The sequence below is a fragment of the Charadrius vociferus genome, unplaced genomic scaffold, assembly GCF_000708025.1.
Source record: "Charadrius vociferus isolate BGI_N301 unplaced genomic scaffold, ASM70802v2 scaffold257, whole genome shotgun sequence".
NCBI lineage: Eukaryota > Metazoa > Chordata > Aves > Charadriiformes > Charadriidae > Charadrius > Charadrius vociferus.
The window spans coordinates 414,150-439,278 of NW_009649473.1; the positions used below are offsets into that span (position 1 = coordinate 414,150).

A 25,129-nucleotide genomic window follows, 5' to 3' on the forward strand; every position below is an offset into this window, starting at 1 on the left:
TATGCAACCAATCAGATGACGAGGGGGCGCGCGGCTTGCTGGGAGTTGTAGTCTTGGTGTCACTGGCCGCCCTCTTAATGAGGTGTCGGAGCGGCACCGGGGCAGGGCGGTGGCGAGGTGCTGAGGTCGTAGGTTATCTGGAGGAATGTGTCTTAGCTACCAGAAACCGTAACGTTGGTTTAAGAGATTTGACAGATAAATACATAAGTAAACACTTAACATTTATTTTCTGCTTTTGTGTTTTTATAGTGGAATGAAGAAATCTTTCACTCGGAGGGTGGTGAGGCACTGGAACAGGTTTCCCTGAGAAACTGAAGGTGCCCCATCCCTGGAGGTGTCCAAGGCCGGGGTGGACGGGCCTTTGAGCAGCCTGGCCTAGTGGGAGGTGTCCCTGCCTATGGGGGGGGGGGTGGGACCGGATAATCTTTTAAGGTCCCTTCCAACCCAAACCCTTCTGAGATTCTATGATTCTGTGTTTTACACCTTTTTAATGAAGTAAGAAACTCCCTGCAGCCCCCACACAAAGCGGCAGCCGGTGCTGTCACACTCTCACTGCGCGCCTGAGGCTGGGTGTCACCCAGATTGAGCTGGGCTTCTAATAAATTACGAAACATCGGTAAAAATGTGAAACATTGTGCCGCGTGTTAAGTCATAGTACATCATCATGTCACTGTATCACTCAGGAGCACCAACAGGGGAAAAGGTTGACCTTTGAAAGAGGCCTGATGATCCTTGAGGTCCTCTCCAACCTGGGCTTCTATGGTTCTATGCTGCTGTGATTCAACAAGTGAAACGTGCTCACGGTGACTACTGCTGAAGGTGTTTCGTTCGGAGTCACATAATGTCCTGTGTGCTTTCCGGGTGTTTGTAGAGGGACTTACCACCGGTCTGAAAATGAAAGGTAAACAAAAGTTAGAAGAAAAAGAAAAGCAAATAGAGGTGTTACTACAAAGCAATTAGAGTCGGCGTATAGGCTCTATGAAACCCGTAATGGCTTCCACAAATCTCCCTGTTATTTTCTAGGTACTTAGGTGTGCTTTCTTTGACTATTTGATCCCTGCTTTTCTGAGATTAACTTTAAAAGACTAGCCCTAATTCCCATTATTCCCATTTCCTGTTTTTTCTTGTTTTGTTTTGTTTGTGGGTTTTTTTTGGTTGAGTTTTTTTTTTTTTAATTGGTGGACAGTATATTTGCCCTTCTCCAGGCTTCTGAAACCATGCATCTCCTCTGGTAGTTACTGAAGACATCTACCAATGGGTCTGAGAATGTTTTAGTCAGTTCTTGCCTAGAGCAGCTTATTTCAAAACAGCTGGTTTATCAAAACTGGTTTTATCCCACCCATTTCTAATGAGAGATAAAGCAACTGCTTGCAGAGTTGATTTGATAAGATCATTTTGACTTACTAACGTGGGCACTGTGCCTGGTTTACCAGAGCTGACAGGTGGAAAAGAAGGAAGAACTAGCAGTGGTTTTGTGGAAGTCTGGGCAAGGAAGCAACAGTGGTGATCCTGGGGATTGATGGTGGAAGCATGCAATCAAATGCCAGAATTTGCTGAATTCATTAAAATAACGCAAACTATTAATAGTGAGAGGTGCTGATAACACCAGTGTTCCAGATCACTGCTATATTAGAAAGGGTAACGTAGCTTTATCCTTATCTAAATGGCTTATCTGCTTTTAGCCCTGTAGAAGTCAGGTGTCTGGGCAGTTGTCTCAACTCTCAGTGGTCAATGGAGATACAAGTGGACACCTCTGGAGAAATACTCACTCTACATTACACATCTGTTTTCAGATTAGGTGAATCATCCTCCAGAGGTATCTATCTCTATTGATTATAGAGGGAACTAAGGTGACCACTTCAGACTAGATACCCATATTTTAGACATCTGATGTTAAAAGAGGTGAATTCCACCCATGAAGACTAAAAATGTCTTCTTAAAGGTGTTATCTCTTTTCGTGTTTTGCTATTCTTCTTTGAACCAAATCAGTCCCTCTTATAACCAAGTTAATCCTGCTTTGGAGATCGTGTAATTTAGGACCATTAAAAACATTAATATTCATTTCCTGGCTCTGAAGTTTGTTAGCCAGTGTGTTCCACTGTTTCACACGGTGCAGTTCTTCAGCATTTACTGCAAATTATGTATCTCAATATACGTCTATTGCATTAGTACAAAGTTGACATTTAATACTGCTTTTGAAATCGGGCTTCACTCAGTGGTGGCTGACTACAGACGCTGGACCCAATCATGCCGAATTGTACCCTGATGCAAACTACAAAGCCTATATGATTGCCTCAATAGCCAGAGGTAAAAAGCAGAAAACAGGGGCGGAGAGTAGAAATGGGGAGAGAAGCATAGATGAATTTTTCACTGCTTCCAAATGGTTCCTTTAGTTCTAGTGGCATTGTTCACAGAAACTGGCTACAATCTCTATTTGAAGAGATCACATTTTCCACGTCTGTGGCACACTCGCACTCTGTTCTCACAACAGTGCATTTTATCAGTCTGTCAAAGCTTGCACGTTGCATTGAATAAAGGCCTTTTTTTACCAAGGAGGATGAAGGAGACACTTGCTGTTGTTAGACCAGGTCTCACAGCATCTGTGGGCTGGGATCGCTAGAGGGCATTACAAATCTATTCGTTTGTACACACGTGTGTAAGAATACACACGCACAGGAGCGTTCCCCTTACAAAATAGGCCCAGTTGATATTTGCAGCATTGGTCTGCAAGAGGGGTCCTCTGATGGCAATAGCCCTTTGTGCACTGGGTCTGTTCAATCACAGTATTCGTACGCAGTCAGTGATTTCTGATGTACAAACTCTGCCAGCAGTAGTCTGTCTAACCACAAGGTGGAAGAACTGCTTTACTTATGATGCTGTCTCAGCTTGCGTGAAAGGTACACAACTGTGTTGGCGAGTTTTATTACTATCATTATTTAATTGTTATAGTGCATCAATGCCCCAAGGGTCTCATTCAGGACCAGAAGTCCTTGTGCTAAGTGTATTATAGATAAAGTCTGCAGTCCGGCTAGGAGCTTCCTGCAGATAGATCCCAGTGCCCCATGCAGCACTCGGGTCTGCGATACTTCAGGAGATCGCTATGATCTCTTTCTCTGCACAGTATAGTGATACTGTTAGAGATCCCTTCACTTCAGTGAGGCTCCCCGAGGAGATCGGCGCTTGGGGAGCTCCATGCAATCGTGCTCAGATGTAGCAGCTGGATCTCCAGTGCTCTGACAGAGCGTTCCAGGGAGCAACCACAACCGTGACATGCTTTACCTCCCCTTTGCCTGCCACCCCCATGCTGTCTCTCAGGCTGTTTGACAGTTGCTTGTCACATGTCCTTACCGATTTATCTACCCAGGTGGATAAAGGTAGCAAAAGAGGCGGTAGCATGTGTGAAGCAATTCAGGTCACAAGTGGAAGCTCACGGTCTGAATGGCAGGTGAGCATGGACGTAAAGATGACCTTCGGGGAACCCTGAGTAGGCAACATTTCTAAAACTAATTGTTTACTATACTGCTAACCTAAGAGGGACTTAACTGCTCACTCCTTTAAGGCCAACAGCCAAACCCCATTGATTTCAACAGAGCTAGAGTTTCCCTTGTAGTCTGTACTCAGGAGATAATCTCCTAGCTTGCCTGAGAAACCTGAAGCAGTGTGCCAAAAAGCAGGCAGGAATCTTCTGTAGTGGGGAGAGGCTGAGAGACACATTTCTAGTCGAAGAATCATGGAATAATGTTTTCTTACATAGATTTGAACTTTACTTTATCACGGGGCAATGAGAGGTACAAGGCAATGGGAGATGCTGTGTGAAAATGTCTTTCTGTCTAACTGAAACAAAGAAATGAGTGGATTTTTTTTTTCTAGCCAATCAAACCCTCTGATTCATTAATAGAAGGGGCTTTAAAAAATGTGAATTCCTTCTAGCCTAGCTGGTTTCGAGTTAAAAAAGGCATTCTAAAAGATGAAACCTACAATTTCTAAAAGGCATGAAATTCATCTCTCCTAAGTCCAGATGGGTAAGAAATGCAAAATTTTATCCTATCCTGAAGATCATAGGGTGTTTCATAACTGTGAGTATTTGCAAAAAATTTCCAATTTAGATATCTAAAATGAGATACCCAAACCACTGATTAAATAGAATAGCCCTAGATACATCAAAAGAAGTAAGCTTAGCTTCCCCACCAGGCATAAGTCCAATATTGCAATGCATAAAAGAATTTCCAACATCATTATCAGGACATGAGAGGTTAACTGAATGTCTCTGTACTGCTTTGCATGAAATGTTTTGAATCCTGAACTCCTGTTATGACTCACACCCCTATTTCTCCAATTTGTTCACCCAGGCGCTCCTAGAACATCACTTAATTCTGTGCATTTATGGCAATACTTAATAAGGTATCTAAAATACTTTATAATACTGTAACTTTAATCAGCCGTGCTCTTCGCTGGCAGTATGACAGCAGTGCTTTCTCAATAACTAGGGTCCTGATTTCTGGCTCTGATAAGACAGAGCTTCTATACACAAGTGTGTGTTGTAACACAAAGAGCCAGTGGCTAAACCCTGATCTTGTCAAAGAACAACAACAAAACTTCAATAGCACCAGCATTTCATCCCGTATCTTCAAGGGAAGCCTCAATATTTCAAGTAGAAACAGAATGTAACATGTAGTTTTGCGACGATAGCAGTGCTGTTGATTCAGAAAAAGCTCTGTTGAAGCCACCTTCTATTTGCTAAAATGTGCCACGAGAGGGACAAATTATGACAAATTATCATAAAATTATGCAGATCGGCAAACAAGGTCAGGCAGATACTTGCCACTGTCAGTACATGCAATATGGGCAGTTGAAACATATGCAAGAAGAATGAAGAGCTTTTACATCCTTCCCCGAGGGATGCCGTGTTGGCTACTGCTGGCCACAGAACTCTGGACGAGATTGATAATGGCTGGTTCTCAACTGACAGCCTACAAATTATACCAGTCCATGGTGAACCAACAGGTGAATGTTTCAGCAAGACTGAAAGGCCCACAGCTAATACAAGGTTAAAGTCTCTTTTTAACATCTAAATGCTTCCCATGTGTTCTCTTCCTGCCTTTTTTAAGTTTTCTGAAGTCTCCAACATGTGTTTTTTTATGTAAAAAGCCCCCCAGAATGGTTATTTTTCATGCCCTACTTGTTTTACTGTAGCTTATCCAACTGGACTCTGTAAAAAATTATAATAGAGCTAACTAACCCAAACATGTTCATATTTCTATAGATTAAGAACTAGCTTTTGCTTATATGATCTGCTTTTTAATCAAACTATTGACCTGGAACCATTGTTTAGAGAAAAACAACCAACCAACCAACAGCCTTTGGAACATTGAGGAAAAAAAATGCTTGTCTTGGAAATATTGATGCCAATTTCCCCTATGTGTCTATAGTCTAGTAACCAGATACATCTCGTTCTGATAATGGACTCATTTACATAAAAATCACTGCCAGCTTGATTGTAACAGTCACCATGTGGAAGTTGGCCAGGACTAGAAATCATCACTATTAACCTTCTGAGAGAGCCTTTACACCTTTGCGGAGACAGCTTTTGGCACAGAGCATTAATTTCATGTAGAATTTTATGAGGCATTAGCAAAAATACCTTTCTCGCTAAAAACACATTGAACCTATATTTGGGAATGGAAAAGTACCAATAAGAGGAAGCTGTCTGGTTTTTCAAGTCATCGAATCTTAAATGACGCTGGATCCCTTTAGTCCAGCTGGAATGTTCTGGCAGTAGTCAAAAAAATGACAACATGGACATTGGACTTCTGCGTCTGCACGGGCTGTTGTTTTTCAAATCAATGTTTGGATATTGAATTTGAATAAGCTCATGCACAGGATGACACAGAGTTACACTCTTCCTTTGTGCCTGAATGCGTACTGTTGGGGTGCACGCAAAGTGGGGGCTGAGCTTTGCTTGTAACTGCATAACTTTTTCATGCAAATGAAACATGTAATACATTAATATTTTTGCATGCAGTAATTATCAGAGGCATACTTGAAAAGAAAATGCTATCCATGTAAAATTATGCTTTTGATCTTGGAATAGAACTGAATTCTGTTTATTTTATGGATATTTGCAGCTTGCTGAATAATTCTTCGAGTCTTTCACTTTTGATCTCTTGACAACATCGGCTTTTAAATCCAAACTGTTTGTAAATTACCTTTTGAGCTATTGTCTTTTTCTTTTTTGGCATTCTGAGCAGCAGCAGAAATTAATCAAGTAAATTCTCTTCCTGGCTTTAAAACCAAAGCTGAAACCTGAGCTGTTCTGTTTGGTATACAGTGAATGAGCCTTGATTTGATTTTTATTGTATTTCATTCAAACTTTATTATAAAACATCTCCCAGGGACACTTGCATGAGAAACACTTTGCAAGTAAAACCAGCATTGTATTTCCAGTCTCCCATTTTTTAAAGGGGCTTATAACATTTTTATCATGCTTGCTTATCTCCGTAATATACCACTGTATGGCAGACAACTGCAGATGTTAGGTAATAGAGCTAGATGTCTCCGTAGGTTTTTCTAATGGATTTTCTTTTCTCGTACTACAAGGGGGTTTCACCGTGTCATTAACCCAGTGACCAGCACTTCTGCAGGCTGACTGCGGGCAGTCCCCAGGCAGCTATATTTCCACTGTTCTTTGACTCCAGTTTTGTCTCAACTGTTTTATTGACATGAAATTTGATGTAGATTTTTTAATAAATGCCTCTCAAGAACCTACTGTAATTTAAATAGAGCAGATGGTCTTTGCGGATGGTTCAACAGTGGGGTTTATGTTATGATTTCTATACAGTTATTCCCAGTAGTTGGTTCCTTCTCTAGAATTGATGCACCCATGTTTTCCAGTGGAACAACAGTGACTTTCAGCAGCTGGATTATTTCAGGTTTGTATTCAGGTGGGGCATACAAGGTGTTGTCTTGATAAATTTCTTTCCTTCTAAAAATTGCAATTTAAATCCTAACTAGATATAAATTACTCACCACATATCACTTCTTTTTAATCGACCTTTGATTACTATTTATCTTTTGATCTCAGTGAAGGCTTTTGTAAATGCTGACAGGATGACGGGCTTGGTTTGATGCTGCTCCTATTACACTCATTGGCCAAAAATCCTGCTGGGTCACATCCTCTAAGTGGATCACATCCCTATGGATCTCCTAATGCACTTTATAAAATGTATCCAGTAAATCCAATAACAACAGAAATACGATTAAATACACAGTGCGCAGATGGTTCCAAAAAAAAACCCGAGCCAAAGCTTCACTTTGAATTTGTGCTTATAAAGATTTACTTACCTCATAAAAGCAACCCATATAAGTGTTTATCAAGATTTACCTAGCTCAGCTAGCAAAATCAAACAGTAACTACAAGCTGATCTGTGCAATATCAGAGCACGTTAAAGTCCGCCTTAAATGCAAGTGAGCAGGACTCCGGCCAACTGGAAAGAGCAAGAGAATAGTTAACACGCCTGAGTTTTATAGACATGCCAAGTGGCTTAGCAGTCTTTACCGAACATTTCTGTTACAGTGGCTCGCCTGAAATAAGAAACAAAGAAATCAGATTAAAGACTGAGCAGCTTAGGACAGCAGCATGAGTACAGCAGCATTAGTACAGCAAATTTCCTGGCAAGATGACTGTTATTTTGTGCATCAGATGACTGCTCCACGCTGCAAGGCTGAGCAGGGGTGGATTCCTAATCCATTTTGAAAAGTGCTTAACGAAAACCTTTAGGAAGGTTTTATCAACTGTGAATACTGGAAAGAGGGTGAACTTCCTAGCCCATGGTTTTGTTCGCGTGCTATTTGGCGTCTTTGTATAAGAGCACGAGGAGCCATCAAGCAGTAAGCTATTAATGCATGAGTCATGACAAGGCTTTGCAGCAATTATCAATCTTTGTATAGTCTTTGACTGTTTGGCCCCTTAGAGCACTCCACGGAGCAGGCTTTACAGTGGGCTAGCTTCAGAGCCGAGGGGACTGCTGGTGCATTAAGGCACAGTTTGATGAGTGAATTTTCAAGTGGCAGTGCTGGCACCAGCAGCTGCAGTACCACACACCCCTCAGCGGGCACTGGCTCTGGCTCTGTGCCTCGCTTTGTGCCGTGCCAGTGTGGGCAATTCTGTAGCTTTATGGCAACACGGGCTACAAAACGATCTGACTGCAAAAGACTTTTTCCAGTTCTGCAGCTGAACTACAGATTTAGTCTTTTTCACATTCATTCAGGAGTTCTGACTGCAACATGCGTGAATACCTTAGTTAGCTTTAGTTGAGGCTCTTAATTAATGAGAGCAGTGTGAACGTAACAGCTTGGGCTTCAGCATGGGCTGTCCAAGCCAGCTAGAGATCACGCTGAGTTGCTAGGGCAGCTGACACCTGGACTACTGAATCTTCATTGCTAATCATTAGGTCTGGCTTGGGTTCATCTATTCAGCTAAAAATGCCAACTGCACTATGGCTATAGCTTTGCCATCAGCATCCTAACTGCAGGTGTGTCCCAGCTGACAGAAGAGAGGAATGGAATCTATCAGAGCTGGAATCTATCAGACACCTTTAAAGGCCACTTCTCTTCTTACTTTTTTATCTTCTTACCTTTCCCTGTGCACTTTGGGTTGTTGTAAACTGTTTAAGTAGTTAAGTGGGCAACAACAACCTTAAAAGGCATCATAACTGAAGGATGCTGCAAGGAGTAAGCATATTAAGAACACTTTAACCTTTGTCTCTTATGACTATAAGCTAGAATTTAAGACTTCACTGCAATCTGGAAAGACCCCTCCTATGAATAGCATGTGGCTTAGTACAGTTCTGTGGGACATGATCCACATAGAGTCTTTTGCTCTGATCCTTCTTAAAGGCAAAAAGGCAGACAGAGCCCATGCCAGCAACTGTCGCGGAGTACAATATTCACCATGGCAATTTTCATCTTGGCTTTTTAAGAGGACGATGGAATTAGGCATGTTGTTATTTCTCTACCAATTAGAGTAGCCATAGCCATCTCTGCATATAATACTTAGCAAGATCAGTCCTTCCATTGGTTTGCCTTCTAGGAGATGCAAAGGGTATCTGGTTTTCTGAGAAACATGGTTAAGTAGATGCTGTCCTATTCTGGGAGACTGTCATTGTAATCAAGAGTAGAATTCAAACACTTTATCTCGGAGAGAGCTTGCAGAGGTAGCAGTGTGAGCATCTAGCCTGTCATTCTGTGGGCACGAAGAAAAATATACACAAATGATAGACACTGAAATGTCTGGTATGATACGTGGGACCTAGATTAAATATGGCCTTTCTTCCTGTAGGATTTGAGCTGTCCTTAAATAAAGAACTGCTCCCTTTGTTTTTAATGAGGTATTGCTGCAGTGAATTAACTGAGAGAAGGGGCAGAATGAAGAACAAATGGAACAGATGCATCTGAAATGGTTTTAAAGACAAGGCTGCTTTGGGGGTTCTTCCCCTTCTCTTCACCACTGCCTCAGTTTGACTTCTCTTGAATCTTTGTGCTATCTATCCCTCTTATGCTCTAGACAAAACTAGAGCAAAATTCCTTTGCCTGGTGTCTTAGACTGCCTAGCAGTCTAACACTGCTAACAGGAATCATCTGGAGACTGGAACGTGAATATTACAGGATATTTAGACCTTGACCTTGCTATGTGGGGTCCCAGCAGGGAGCCCAGCCATGATAATACTTTTTTGTTTGTGTGTTTGGTGGGTTGTTTTAGCAGTTTGATTCTCTGTCCGCTAGATAGGGGATTGCCATATAGTAACATGTTTAGCAGTGGTCAGTAGACAGCCGTCTACAGGGAGTAACTTTCAGCATCTCTTGACCTGCACTATATCTGACCTTATGGCTAGAAAGACAGGTCTGGGTCTCCATTACCAGTCTCTCACATCTCATCTTTCACTTCGTCGCCTTTTCATCCTCACCAGAAGGGTGAGATCCTGACACTGTGAGCCTCCCCCTGAGTGGAGGGAGGTTTTTAGGTAGGTCTTGGGTCTGAGCACCTTCTCACACCTTTGTTTCATCACTGAATTAAAATATTGTTACACTTGACTTGCACTTGTGTGTGTGAGATGAATCTGTCCTATTTTTTTTATTAACTCTCACTGAACTGTTTTTTTTCAAAGTTTGCCAACTAGCTGTTGCACACAGGCTTCCAGTCTAACATATTAAATGGAAACAAAGCAATTAGGCAGTGCTGTCCTGCAAAATAACTGCATTTATTTATTCTGTTGTTTTGTTGGGGTTTTTTATCAACAGGGAAATGCCAGTATGTCTCACTGTCTGCTTAGTAACAAACATTCTCTACTCTGCAAAACTTGTCTTAACCTAAAAGATATTTGGAATCTTACGTATTATCAATTACCTCTCAGTAAGTACTGTAAATTACTGGTCAGTTCAACTAAGATTTTTTACCCATGCACGCTGGTGGGGAAGGCAATACAATCCCGAGTATCAATTCAGTAACTCGGCAAGTAGATGCCACATTGTTTGCACTTTGGCAATATCCTAAAACACTCTTATGCATATTCTGTAGGTGACTCCTTGGATGCAACAGTGCCTTTTAGTGGCTAGTTAAATGCATCAGCGGTCCAATATGGGAATCCCCAGAGAGTCGAAGCTTTCCTATCACAGCTGTGGTAGACCATTTAAAGTCAGGCCTCAGTTACCCAGGAAATCTATGACACTTCTGTAAAGCACCTTCTCTTTTTTTGCTTCTTAGCAAATGTGGCTATCTAAGTAGCATAATTTATTAAATCAAATCTGCTTTGAGAAAAATACAGCTCACTCATTCTTCTAATTACTGCTGTTCAAATTCAGCCTCAATTAGTGACCTCTCAATTTGCCGAGATTAGTTCTGCCTGTGTAGAAGTGTGACTAGCTATGAAGGCACATGCAATAAGCTTTACATTTCTTCTTCTACTTAACGTATTACACAATTAGATATCTCTTGTTGCCAGTCTCTCCTTTCCCAGGAAGGCCCCGTTTCTGAATGCTGTGGACAACCGTGTTACCAAAAATCAGGGAGATGACAGCAGTGCAATAATATTCTGCCATTGTATAACACTTTTTGATCTCTGGAGCTCAACATAACATTACAGACATCTGTGAGCCACCCCCTCTAAAACCACAGCAAGGCAGACCCACAAAATGAGGAGGGATGTATTATTATAACTATTTTACATGGGTGAACCTAGCCGCAGACTAGTAAACAGAGTAATTGAACTGGAAACAAACCCCAGCGGTTCAAATTTCCAATCTGGGCTCTAGTTACAAGACGTCTCCCTGTGATCCTCCTCCTCATACTGGAAAGCCTGGAAAAGCCTATTGAATGGGTATCATAGCTTTTTATGTTAGGATTCAGCAGTTGTTTCAGCCGCGTTTGAAAGGAATGAGTCAGGAATTTGTGTATGTGGGAAGTGGTTTCCTCTCACATTACTGTATGTATGGATGAAATACATTTCCTCTACTATGAAGCTGCTGAATGAGAAAATAAAGTAGTGCAGCTGACTGGCACTTTAGCGGCTGTGCTTCGACCCTGGTAATGAAAAGCCAGCGGCCTCGGGAGGCCAGTTGGGATAATGCATTTCGTAGAAAAGCTGGTGAAGTCACTCGCGTTCTTATAAAGAATGACTAGAAAAGGACAAGGTGGAGAAAAAATACCAATACTAAAACCTGATAAATTAAAGACCAGGTTCTTTAGTGAAACATGGCCTGACTGAAACTGCAGGAGAAAAATCCGGCTTTAAGACGTGAGATATAATACCATAACGAAGATGCCTCCCTCTGTGCTCCAGGCAGTTTTTGTAGCAACTAGTGTTCAGGAATCAGAGGTAATGATAATGGCTCGTGCCTGCAATCTTTACAGCTATGGCACGCACAGTATGCAAGGCATTTAATGTCAAATTTACCAGCGTCATGCAGCGAGACAGCGGCGAGACTAAGTAGAACGCAGGTCACCTGCCTTCCAACCCTGGTCGTAGCCAGAGGACCAGCGACACTGCAGAGCAGGCGGGTTTTATTTGCAATGAGACTGAACCGCAGAATTTGGGTTGGGGCTAGAACCTGCTCAAAGATGAGCGTCCTCAAATCCAGGGAGCTGGTACAGTCTTCCTTCTGTCCTTCAAAGCTGATTTGTTGCTGGAGCAGTAGGCTTCTGAGACGTCTGGAGCCTGGTGGACACCCCAAGTGGCTGTTCCCATCATCTGGGGAACTGAAGGGGAAAAGAAGGAATTTAAGGGCTGGTCAGGCAAGTGGGCTGAGGCAGGAATGGGGTTAGGGGAAGAGAAACAGATCAGATTTGCACAAAGCTTTCAAGAGGACTCCGAGCTTCTGAGGGGAGCGCTACAGCCAGCAAAAAATTGGAGAAGGAAGGAGAAATAGGTGAGGACTGAAAGATTTCCCTAGTTGTTCCTTAGCTCAGCGAGGAATTTGAGATTCTTTCTGACTCAAAGCCTGGAATAGTTCCATATATTTAAAGACCAGCACTTTTTCTGATGTACTTTGATGAGCTATGCAGAAGGCAGAGTTCCCAGGTATGTGTTAAGAAAAGGATCTTACTGCTGTCAGTAAAGAACTTCTAAAAATAATGTTATACATATGTATATAAAACACATAGGAGTACACATCCTGGAACACTTAAATGCTTTTTCATTTGGAGGCAATTTCCTGTGGCGAGGTAGGCCAGGCTGCCAGGAGCCACAGCTCTGCATGCCATGCTGGTTCTCCCTGCTCCAGCAGCACAAACGCGGAGCTCCAGCGTGGCCTTCGCTGTGGCTGCAATCAGAGGCTATTAGTAAATCATTCCATCAGACACCCAGGCAGGGCGGTAAACACAGAGGAGACATTTGCCAAGAAAAGGAGGAGAGTGTACTCCCGCATACATTCTATATATATTTTAGCTATTTTCCAATATTTCCTTTGCTTTCAACCTCTATGTGTCAAATGATAGTAAATTGCGAATGTACGCGTTCCAGCTGAGCACAACTGGGGGTGAAATAGCTTTTCTTTGAAGCTGAAGCTAGAGTCCACTTGAAAAGCTGTAGAGAGAGCCACGGAAATTTGCAAAAGAGTAACTGAAATTCTGACCTGGTGATTCAAAGCATTGTGATTCATGAAACAAATTTTCAGAGGAGCTACATAATCCATTAGGAGAGCAGCCTGTGAAAGAGACCATCACTGTAGTTAAGATAGCAATCACTAGGTAAACAGCTTATTAAAAGAACGTCGTTGTCTTCCAGATCAGCTGAAAACCAATATAGATCTTAATGAATATATTTTAACATTTTAAAAAATAATGTATTACTCTAGTGTTTGTTTTCAGGTGGTCAAGGATCTCATTACGCATTTGAAGCAGAGGAAGAAATATTAGATGAAGATTCAGGGCCAAAACTTTTTACATCTGAACCCTCCCTAGGAAGAGATGGGGACGATCGTTCCACCCCACCTTGGCTCCACTGCACATGGTAACATCTGGGAGCAGCTGTCATCTCTGTTGCCGGTCTCTCGGTTTTGATGCTCCCTCAGCCTCTTACCTGGAGCATATTTGGGAGCACTGGTGGAAGAGCTGATGGCTCTGTGTACACCAAGGCAATTTTCTGTTGGCAAATCCAGGCTTCCTGAGTGGCACAATACAGCTGGTATGCAATACAGAAACTGCCCCATAAATTTCAATATTGCACACATGCAAAATGTGCGTGTGTGTGTTTGCCTGGCACGGGCAGGGACTGAGCCAGAGGCAACTGCAGCAGTGGTGCGTGAGGGTGGGGAGTCAGGCGCCCGGTGGTTTACGTATGCGGGCAGTTCCTATGACCCCATGTGTGAAAACCGAGATGAGAGATCTACGGGGATCCTTATGAAATCAGTTATACATGGACAATGTTAAAATAAAACATTAGCCGGGGATAAAAATGGAGAGCTTCAATTAGCTTTTTATAGCATCTCATTTTTTGCTTTACTCCCTGTGTGCCACGTGACCAGCTACCTCTCCAACATTCTTCTTCATATTTGGCAACTAGTGATGTACTTCAGCAATTCAACTGAAACTGAAGTGTATGCCTTTGCTTAATAATCCCCCCATTCATTTAAATAGTCGGTAGCTTGCCAGCGCTGCTTTGTTTGCATTTTAGAATTATGGATGATGTTAAGACAGCGTTGATTAAACGCTCAGCTAACTACTGCTCTCAGACAGAAAGGGGCTGAAGTAAACTATTATTTCAGTGAAACTCCCAAGCTTGGGGAATGCATATTCTGTAATTTTTTTTTTTTTTATCAGGATTTGTAATAGAAGAAATTAAGATTCTTAAGGACTTTCCCAGCAATGTGAGACTACCCATGGATGTATCTGACATGCAGTATTAGTATACTCTCAGAAGGATTTTGGCTGAGATCTATACCTCTCAATAAGTGTGCTTTCTGCTTCTTCCTTCCTTCTTCAGTCAAGCTTTCATTTCCAAGTATTAGCTTAGAAGTTGTCATCGCCCCAAGGGGGCGATGAACTACATGGGGCCCACACAAAATGTCAGAAGTTAGTGCCTCCATTCAAGATATTTAATCCTGAAGAAAACAATTCACTGGTTGATTTATAGTGCTAGACGTTCGGGCAGGAACGGAGAGACAGGGACACACAAGAGGCCCACTAACTGACCTTGCGGGCAGCGGGATGCGCGATGCTCGGTGCCAGCAGGGACAGGTCACTTGCTGGTGGTGCACAAAGAAAAACCTCTGAACTGCCCACTACAGCTCAAGCTAGCTGATCGCAAAGCCAGTACATAAAACATATGCAATTACTCTCCTCGGTTATCAAGACAGACCTTCTCAGAGTACATGCTTTCCTTCCATCCAGCTCATTAAATATCGGTCTAAAAAGCAAAACATATGAAGTGGGAAAGAAATGGCCAGCTCACTACTGGAATAAAACTTTAATAGAGGAGTCTCAGCTGTGTTCCACATATACGTTCAAATATGACTAATGAAAGCCTGCAAAAGTCTCCCTTCTCCCCTTGAAATATTCCAAGTAGACTGTCTTTCAGAGAGCGAAATCCAGTAGATTAACTCAGGCTTTAAACCTCAGGAGGATTTGAATTGTCAGGAATAGATCACAGAGCAGAGGCTGAAGACAAAAAAACCCTTTAAAACATTCTCCCTTAAAACAAAAAGGGTGAAAGATGCAAAATCAGTAGATACAGTTGCAGAATTTGGAGTTTGACAAGGAAACACTTAACTTATACTCAAGAGCATTGCTTCCAGCTGCCTTGAGAGCTCTGTAGAGAAATTAGACCAAGATTACCTTTACTTTGCAGTAACAACTAAAATTAAAAAAAGAATTTCCAATATTGGATGGTTAATTGGAAGAACTTTCTACTGATTTTGTTTAAGAACATATTAAAGCAGAGTTTGCCTTCTTGGTCTTATACCTGCAACTGCATTTAGCGACCAGAGAGGTTAAGACTCGAGGAACTGGTCACTGATTTGTACCACTGAAGTTCATGCTTGTCGCAACTCTGCTCTAGACAGATGATGACCTACACATGAACGATGGAAAGAAAAAAGAAAGACTGGATCATACAGAAATGATACAAACACAAGAGTATGTGTTTACACTGTGACACTCCTCCTGCTTGGGAAACATAAAGGGAGGCAAGAGATTAGCTGTAAGGCTCACAGATTTACTCCTTTTTCACATGTTTTCCTTTGTTTCCCCCCACCAACTCCCTTATTGTCTGAACAGTCCTCAGTGTCCTACTATAGTTATCAGGTAAACTTCCGTGACCTTCCTGCTAATTGTTTTTATATGACAGTTTAATATTCCCCCTGGATATTTTAGAGAATAGTTCATGAATCAGAAAAGTCAGAATTGGGAAAGGGCTTTTGGGTCATCCTCTCCATCTCTGTCTGCCATAAGCATTGCAGGCAAAAAAAAAAAAAAAAAAAAAAGCTGGCATTTTTGCAGCGTAAAACATGATTGAAAAAGAAAATGGAGATGCTCTGAAGCACAAATCCTGCAAGTAACTATGGAGAACTATCTGATGGATTCCCTCTTTTCTTTGCCAACTATTTCCTTCCAGTTTTGTTGCTGCATTTGTAGGCATCAAAAGCAACTTCTTGCTGACAATGACCATTCTTGTACTATATCATAGTTTACTCTTAGTGTTTGCCTCTGACATTCACTCTGCCTGGCAGCATACTATCATTTACAATTTTGGCCCAAGAGCACAACTGAGATTTCCAGTTCTCTTGTCCATACTGCCCCAGCAGTGACAGACAGATACAAGATACACCATAATGTAGGCACCACAGAACTGATAAATAGTTATTGATAATTCAAATGGTATTAGTAACAATTTTCTCTCTAACCTACTGTCTTCAAACCCTATAAAGGCCAACACTGCCTTAAGAAACACTGAATGATTCCTCTTCCCTGTGATTATGGCCAATCCTGTTGGTAGAGAATTTACCTTATGCTACTTCATTAAACCTACTTCTATAAAAGCAGCTACGGTTATATAAACATTTGTTGTTTAGCATATCTATCGTTTTCCTGTAGCTGCAGAGCTGATATGCAGATAATACTAGTCTCATTTTTTACTTTTTAGTTTATATCCGTTTCTCCATCTCTCCAAGGAAGAGGGGTTTCTAACTGAGCTTTAAGGTTCTGGTCACACCAGACCTTGTAACAGGTAGGATATATGTGAAAATTTAGGATTCTTCTTTTCTACTGGTACAGGCTGCCTACTAACCCTGCTGGAAGACTCGCTTGTGACTCGTTGCCAAAAGACTAGTTTTCTACTAGCCTGGGCTCAGCTCTGTTGGCAAAGACAGGATCTCGACTGTCCTGTGGGTTAGATGTTTGCACTAGCTGGTGTACTTGGCTAATGAACCTTGGCTAATGGTTTTTTGTTTAAAACAAACAAAGGCTCTTCTCTGTTTTCCCTCTTCTCCGTTTTCCCTCTTCTCCTGCATCAGTCAAGAACAGACTGGCCCTTTGGTACAGCTGGCTCTGGTTTTCATCAGCTGACTTTATATATTTCTTAGCCTCCTCGGTAGCTTAGTAGAACCAGATGGGATGAACAGCAAAGGAGGGATTTCCCTGGCTAGAGCTTTCCCTCGTATGTCATACTGTGCTGTGAAATGAGCGCTGGGATGCCACTGTGCCTGTGAGGCAAAGGGTCCCAAAAGCCCAGGCTGCACCCAATGCTGGAGCTTGCACAGCCAGATGGAAGACGAAGGGCCACACACAAAGGCTGGGCAACCTCGACTATAAATCACAGAATTCCAGAGTACCAGTACTAGCAAACTAAGCATCATCTGAGAAGTGCAATTCTCAAATTGAAGAAGTGCAATTGCTCAAAGGCAATTCTGTCCTTCAGCATGTGTTGCTGGCTCCTCTTTGTGGGACTCAGCTGTCATCCAGAGCCAATGCAGCATTTGTCTCTCCAAATTCTTCAGTTTCTGCAGAATCTGGAAGCACTGAGAGTCACCGAACTTCTATTGGTCCACTAAATCTGGGGGAGGAGGGATAAGATCCCGCGGGTTCAGCCTAGCAACAAGGCAAACATCATAGCTGTCGTGCATGAGGACATTGATGGCCACGACGTTCCACTGGTTCTCCCACGTATCCAGCTCGAGGATCTCTTTGGTGATAACTTCGTGACGAGCTGAAAAACAGAAGCAACAACAGCAGGCATCAGGAGTCAAGTCAAACAGGATCAAAGAGGTTTGTGCGGTTATTATTGTGACCCTTCTGTAAGGTGGCAATGAAAAGGTAATTTTTGTGGTACTAACAGCTACGCTGTTGAAAGAGCATGCGAGTTGTCAAGATACAGCAAGTGAAATAGTGCAGCTGGAGATCTGCACAGCGTATTCAGCCCTCACACTCCAGGCTCCAGGTGCAGCTGCAGGGACAAAAGCATGAAGTGCTCCATCTTGGTACAAGCATGCAGGTGGCATTTCTTTGTGCAATCAATTGTCAAATGCTCATCTTTTAGAGACAGCGTATTGCCTGTTGTTAATGAGTATGCCTATATGCAGTACATTGTCTTTTCTTTACCCCCACTAAAATGCAGCTCTCAGGCTCCTGGAGGCACTCCAGTACTATGGCTTTGCTTGGGTGCAAAGTCTGGACATCCTGTGATTTGGGGAGAAATAAAGACAGAAAGAAACCTCCAGGGCTTTAAATGTACTTTAGTTGTTCTGAAGTGCTGAGGAATTTGTCATGAACACTCAGTTTAGAAGAATGCCATTAAATCACAATCTCAATACAAGCGTCTTTTTACCGAGACTAACAAAAAATTACAAAGGAATCGCCATGCAGCAGAGAACCATAGCTGTCAACCAGCAGTGCTGTATTAAACTCTTTATAAGAATGCAAAACCCTTCTTTGCTAACAAAAATCCTGAGCTGTCCAGCAATTGCTACTCAAAGCCAAGTTCTCTCCTAAAAATAAAAAGTGTCTTTCATTTCTGCTCACTTTTTCTTTTTGTCTTAAAGTTGCTTCCTCACAGCAAGTAACTTTAGTCTAAACTTTTCTTACTTTGAGCTGAGGACACACACGTGCCTTGCTGTCAGCTTCCTTCTGATGAATTTCTGGACAGATGTATGAGGCACGTCTCAGGGATTTCCAAGCACAGACACTTCACAGGTACCAGGATAAGAACCATCATAGCAAGAAAAATTGAGTACTCAACACTGTTTTATTGAGTCTTAAAAGACTGGTGACTTCACAGGGTCCAGACTGAACTTCCCATTCACCTTTACCTTCTAGAAAGCTTTTTTTTTTTTTAAAAAAAAAAAAACAAACAAAACAAAACATAACAACAGACCACCCTGTCCTTCACATCTATCGATTGCATCTCATTGTTTGGACACCACGTTTCTGTGGAACCAACAGCAAAGGAGTGAAGAAGGGGAAAAGAAAGAAATAGAGAAGAGCATCCAGAGGCACATACTGTTTCTCATGTTGGAAACGCAGACCATATATTCCTCCAGAGGACAGCAACCCCAGGGGTTCAGTACCCCCAAGATGGTGCTCTCACCGTTTAGGTTCCATGCAAAATTAGCATTGGTGTTATGATGAGGTCGTGTCAGGGGATTTAAAATACCCTCCAGTGCTCCTCTGCAAGTAGCTTCAGGGGCTGTGTGGGTCAGATGGAAACAAGACTTTTTCCCCTCCCAGGGTCGGTTTCCTTGCTGAGCTGATTCGGGGCAGTTCTATCAACTGCAGGTCCTGCGCCTGTGCGGGAGTTATGGGGGTCTCAGCTTTGTGGAAATTCCTGCACATTTTTGTCCTGTTTATCTAAGGAAACCGCTCACCAACCATTCACCATCTCTGCCTCCTTTACCTCACCTGGTAAAGGAGTGCAGCACAGTGTTTCTACCCCCCGTACTCGTTTCCCCCTCAGTTGTGTCACAATTAATTGTGGCATAATTTTTGTTGGTCCAAACCCAAACCTCTGGGACTTTCATAGATCTCTAGGAGCTTGCTTGAGTAAAATTCGGGTAAGAATTCAGGATTCAGTCTCATCTGAGTAGTCCTTGTTCCATTCCTTTCTGCTGTTCACAAAAGGCCAAACAATAGTCATGATGCTTTGCTTATTGAACGGGGGTATGAAAGGAGAGTAATAAAGCTGCACCCATCCAAGAGAGGAGAAAGCAAACTGGTAAAACACCCAGTTACATGTGAAGAGAGAAGGCATGGCTGGCAAACTGCAAACAAATAACACGTTCCAGTACCAGCAAAGAGCTCGTTTCTGCGTGACCCTGCAAGGGTGAACAGGTTTTTCCTGAGAGGCAAATACGGAGACACAAACAGACCTAAGCTGTGACATGGGAGGCTCCAGACCCTGTATTTATTATTAGATCATCTCCTTTATGCAATAAATTTTTATGCCTGGATTTTCTTTGGCATGGATGATGACAAAAATGAGACAATCAGAGGAAAAAAAAAAAATCAAAACACTGGAACTGAGACATTCTATGGGTGATTGCAACACTTCAGGGGAAAAAAAAAAATCATAATTAAAACATCAAAAGCAGATTCAGCAACCCTTCCTTAAAGCCTTGCTGTGTTTTTTCCTGACCCTGGTGACTCACAACCTTTCGTGTCCCTTGTTTCCCTTTTCTGTGGGATGTTGTAACTGGTTTTGTTCCACTCTACAAATTCTGCTTTCCAGCACATGGAGTGTTAGTTAACTCTTAACCCTTGGGAGATAAAAAGAGTATGTTGTTGGAATAAGGGAAGCAATCATTTCTCTAGTCTTATCTTGTTTAACATGAAAGGAAGCAGCACCCTTTGGATAAGAAAGTTCATGTGAGGAAAAGCACTGCTCAAAACACAGTCATACTTCAGAAAAAAAAAAATTATCCTCCCCCTTTCTTTTTAAAAGAGAAATGAGTTAAAACACCTCAATTCTTAAACCTTTTTTTTTTGGTCTCGTTTTGGACAATAGAAAAGGTGATGTTTTTCAAAGAGAATAGCACCTTTGATTCCAGGCTATAACATTTGATTTGGGCTTTAATCCCAATAGAGTTTTAAGGCTGAAGGTGCAAATAATTCCAGATTCTGCCTCATTGGTTCACCTTATTTAATTGCAATTTTTTTTTTTTAAGGCCATATCTTAGCAGCCAGTTTTGCTTACAGGAGAATAATATGACACCTACAAAAAGAAACTGGCTGTAGTACACACAGTACCTGCTTAAAAAGCCACCCCACAGAACTCCATCATACATGGCATTATTCTGCATCACTTACCAGACAACCCCCTTACCTAATGAAAGGATTTAACTCCTTTCCAAGTGCTTTCATTTTCTTCTACAAAATGAGGCAGTATTTTTCTGCACATTCTTGTTTAACCATGAGAAGTTTTAAGAAACTTTCTTTGCACTATGTTTTTCTGCATAGGAGTTAAACCACTTTATATTAGAATTATTCAGGTAGTACAAACCTAACCCTAATGCAGATCCTTATCAACCAGTAAAACAGTGTTTATAGCGGTATGGTTTATTCTTATTCAGGAAAGGAAAAGGCTAAACCAGCATAGGGAGCATTAATTATAGCATAAATTTATCCCTATGAGAAATTGTGGTATGTTAAAAGAAAGTCAGAGCTCTTTCGGTATAGTTACACCTCTTTGAGGTACAAGTGCAGACTGAAGGTGAGCACCGAGCCTACACACCCATCTTTTCCCAGTGAAAGAACTTGAGTTATACATGAAAATGTTTAATTTATAAATGATAAAATTGTATTTCATATATGCAAATATAGTAGTCTGAAAGCAAAATGAGTCTAATCTTTAAATTCTCTTTTTATATTCTGGTCTATAAACAAATTTCCCACCATTTTTCGTATGAAATTTTTCTTTGAATGTGCAGAAAAAACAACCAAAATATTAACTTGCAGTAAGTAATTGCGTGTACTCCATATACACAATCATGTTTTCTCTTTAAAAGGTTTATTTTCTAATATGATTCGCTCCCCAAATATTCATTTTATATTGTAAGTTTTCTCATGTCATTTGAATCTGGATTGACCATAAATCAGGATGAACCATTCTTGGAAAGACCCCCAGTATGACTGCAGGCAACATAAATATTTGATCTGTTTTTTTGTTGGTTTTTTTTTTTTTCAACTGCATTCCATTTGTGATTTGGAGGTTAGGGGGAGGAACAACTTTCCATGTAACTGTAGTATTTATTACCACTTTTGATCTGTTTTGACCTTGCTTTCTCTTTCCTATTTGGAACTGATCATTCAGATATAATTCTTAGGTTTTGGGTTGGGAGGGTTAGAGGGAGACAGATGTAGAAGAATTAAAGAACACACTTAACAGGTAGAAAATCTATAGGTCATCCAGGACTGTTAACCATGCAGCTATTATGTTTGGAAGCCAATACAAATAAATTCACTCTACTATAGCTTGTTTAGTGTCCAGAGCATTGAACTAAAAAAAAATTCATGCTGAATTTTAGTTCACTGGAGTTAAATCTATGGCAAGTTTGCTGGAATGTGGTCAATATTTCATTATTTCTTATAGAAGCCCATTGACATCAGCTGGTATATTTGCCTCCGTCTTACGAATGCGGAAAAAAAGTTATAGAGATAGCGAGAGCACGTGCTGAGTCACAAGCCATGATGCCTCTGCGTCAGTGCAGGGCAGAGATACCCAAAGTAGTTTTGGACAAGCTCCCCTGCCTGCTCGCTGCGGCACAGCTACATTGACGAGCTGTTCGATGGCCAGCAGTACCTAAGCAAGTTTGCCCAGAGCAGGGCCAGGATCCCCAGCAGAGGACTACCTTGTGTAGTGAGGGGTAGTCTCCGTGTCACATCTGTCCTTGCCCACGAGCTCCGTGCCCTGGGACATCCTCACACACACAGGCTACTTGCCTGAGCTCCTACTGATGTTGGTTCTCAGGTTGTCACAGCACCTTTTCCTTTCCAGTCTGTAGTTTCCTAACGTGCTCTGTCTTCTTCTGCTATAAATCAGTTTAGTAAAAAAAAAACAAAAAAAACCCACAAAACACTAAACCTGTAGTGGTTCTACTGTTAACTGCCCGCTCTGCTTTTTCTGTGGAAAAAAGCACTTGAACACCACAAAGTGCTTTTCAGCTCCCCAACAGTCCCCAAAATGTTTACTCAGGGGTTTCTTTCACTGGCTTCCCCAGTTCTTGTCACCTAACAGCCACCCCAGAGCTGCCTTGAAGCAGTTCAGCCTCCACTGCTGGTTTGTACCTGGTTTTGCACGCCATTATCTGTACCAGAGAATGATTTTAAGCATATGGGACTAGCCTCTGCTACTTATCTTCCTCGCCACTAATAGCTGCTTTCATAATTACATGATGTGGAGTTAGGTGACTTGGGAATTCACGTTTGTGTTGCAATGGGATAAAAGTGCATTTAGATCATTACCACCAGATGTCCTGGCTCCTCATTTGCAGCAGGAGAAAGAATAAGTTCATCAAGTCTGCGGCCTTCCATCCCATTTGTGTATGCGAGCTGCCCCCTAACTCTACCAGCCTCGCTCGCGTAAGGCAGCAAACACCCCTTGTGGGGTCAACTACATCCATCATCCATGCCTGTGGGCAGAAGCAGGCAGATAATACACAGGAGAGGGAACTTGGCTTGGCTGCTTAACATGCTGGCCAGCCTTCGTGATGTTAAGTACCGAGGCAGTGTATCCCACCAGACACAGAGAAAGCTGGGAGGCAGGTTGGGGCTTGAATTTACGCCTGTGGCAGCTTACTGTTTTCAGAGCACCTGCGTGGAGTAAGGTAAGATATTCCCTCTCATAGACAGGACGTCTGTCCTCTTGCTCTGCTCTGTAATTCTTCAGGATCGTAGTTTCATGACTCACCCATTCAATCACAAATCACTATATATTAAAATTTAAAAAAAAAATATATATATATATATAAAGAATGGGATGGTCTACAGGAAGGAACTTCTAATTCAGTTACTTAAAGTGTTTTTCTTGGGATTGATCCAGCTACTCCAGCTTTTGAAATCTTTCCAGATTTTGCCTGTTGTTCACAGGCGAGGCCTCTTTCAGACATAATCTTACAAGCGCTGGTCCCGCTTGCGCTGCAGGTGGTAGCAGGATCAGTGCTCTTGAAGTCAATGCACCATTCCTATGCGTAAAAACTGCAAGATCAGAATAAGAATTACGGGTCTCAGACCATCCTGAGATACTGTTTCTAAATGCCTCACAATGGGTTAATACATTATTAATAGAGGATATAAAGCATGTTTAGGCTGTATGCATAACAGGCAGTTATAAACATAATAGAAGATGTCATACATGGCTGCAAGCCATGTTTCTAAACAACCTATTGACCTCTTCAGCAATTAATTAAAATGCATTAAAATCTCTATTAATCATTCGTTAACCCTTTATAAACTATAAGTGAGCCTTAGTAAGAAGCATGACTGAATTACTAATGTTGCGCCATCAGATACAGGGTCAAATTTAGATCCGAAACGAGCAGGTGCTGCTCCCCAGCAATTCCCCTGCCCTGTACTGGCCTTATTTACAGTAACGAGCTGCTAGCTAACGAGCGGGGGGCCGAGGGGCAGCTCTCCATGGGAAGGCAGCAGGCTGAGGAGGTCTCTCCCGCATGCCGGCTCCTGGCAGCTCGTGCCGGTGCTGGGGGAGAAGAAGGGGAAAGGTCGAGCAGCGATTTTTGGGGCAGCAGGTTGGGGCGATGGGGCAGTGCCCGCGGCCGGGCAGGCAGCCGCCAGCAGATTTCTCTGCCGAGCGAGAGGCAGGGACACCGAATCCCTTCCATTGGTGGGAATATGTATTCAAACGGTAACGGCTGTGGGCAGGAGAACTTTTAATTATTCATCGCTGCCCAGTAAATTCTATCCGAGGGGAACAAACAGTGCTGCAGATAGGCAGCCCGGGGTTTGCCCCTCTGCTTTATTTAGCTGGGAACATGGGAAGGTGCTGGAGAAACAGGTTTTGTTCCAATCCCTCAACCCCCAAACTTCACAAGTGCAGTATTTACTGTGCCAGACTCCTTAATACGTCTAAATTTAATTTGATTCCAGTAATGTTCCATAACCACGATGATAAAAAACAAGCACTAGAATGATTCTCCATCTAAATCACATAATGGAGGAGACTAGGGGGAACAGCCTTTATGGGAGATTAGTCAAAATAAATAACTATTAAGCTAGTCCACTGTCAGGAGAGGATGGTGTGGAGATACAAACTCATTAGCTCAGCTGGAATACAGTAATTACTACACGGTTCTGCAGTGCCGCAAGCAGCACCGCTTCTATTCCAATGTATGGATTGCAATTTATGTAAATGAGGAAGAAGGGGCCAGAAAATGAATCCAGGGTAAGTATTTCTCTTTTTTTTGGTAGAATCAGAATTACACAGCTAGTAGGACTCAGGGTCACTGTCACCTATTTTGGCTAACAATTGCAAACACAAAATTTAAATCCTTGCATTCCAAGTTCACAAATATTTCTTCCCTTTCCCCTTTCTCTGACTGTAACACCACTTAAGTGAAATATTAATTTCTACTTGATATTAGTAAGCAATTAACAGAACTGGGTAGAGCAGCTCTGGTCCCACACATGATGCGAAAC

At 42.1% G+C, this 25,129-nt stretch overlaps 2 protein-coding genes across 2 annotated transcripts in view; both read right to left on the minus strand.

Annotated features, from left to right (window-relative positions):
• SEC61A1 (Sec61 alpha 1 subunit (S. cerevisiae)) overlaps positions 1-14,514 on the minus strand; it is a 24,968-nt gene extending 10,454 nt beyond the window's left edge. The window contains exons 1-3 of the mRNA XM_009889882.1: positions 14,433-14,514; positions 13,484-13,655; positions 11,949-12,250 (exon numbers count right to left, since the gene is read on the minus strand). Of these exons, the coding sequence (XP_009888184.1) occupies positions 11,949-12,250; positions 13,484-13,655; positions 14,433-14,514 (556 nt within the window). The remainder of the gene's footprint in view (positions 1-11,948; positions 12,251-13,483; positions 13,656-14,432) is intronic.
• Positions 14,515-17,523: 3,009 nt separating this feature from the next.
• Positions 17,524-25,129, minus strand: part of KBTBD12 (kelch repeat and BTB (POZ) domain containing 12) — a 29,845-nt gene continuing 22,239 nt past the window's right edge. Inside the window, exon 5 of the mRNA XM_009889850.1 lies at positions 17,524-17,693. Within this exon, the coding sequence (XP_009888152.1) occupies positions 17,524-17,693 (170 nt within the window). The remainder of the gene's footprint in view (positions 17,694-25,129) is intronic.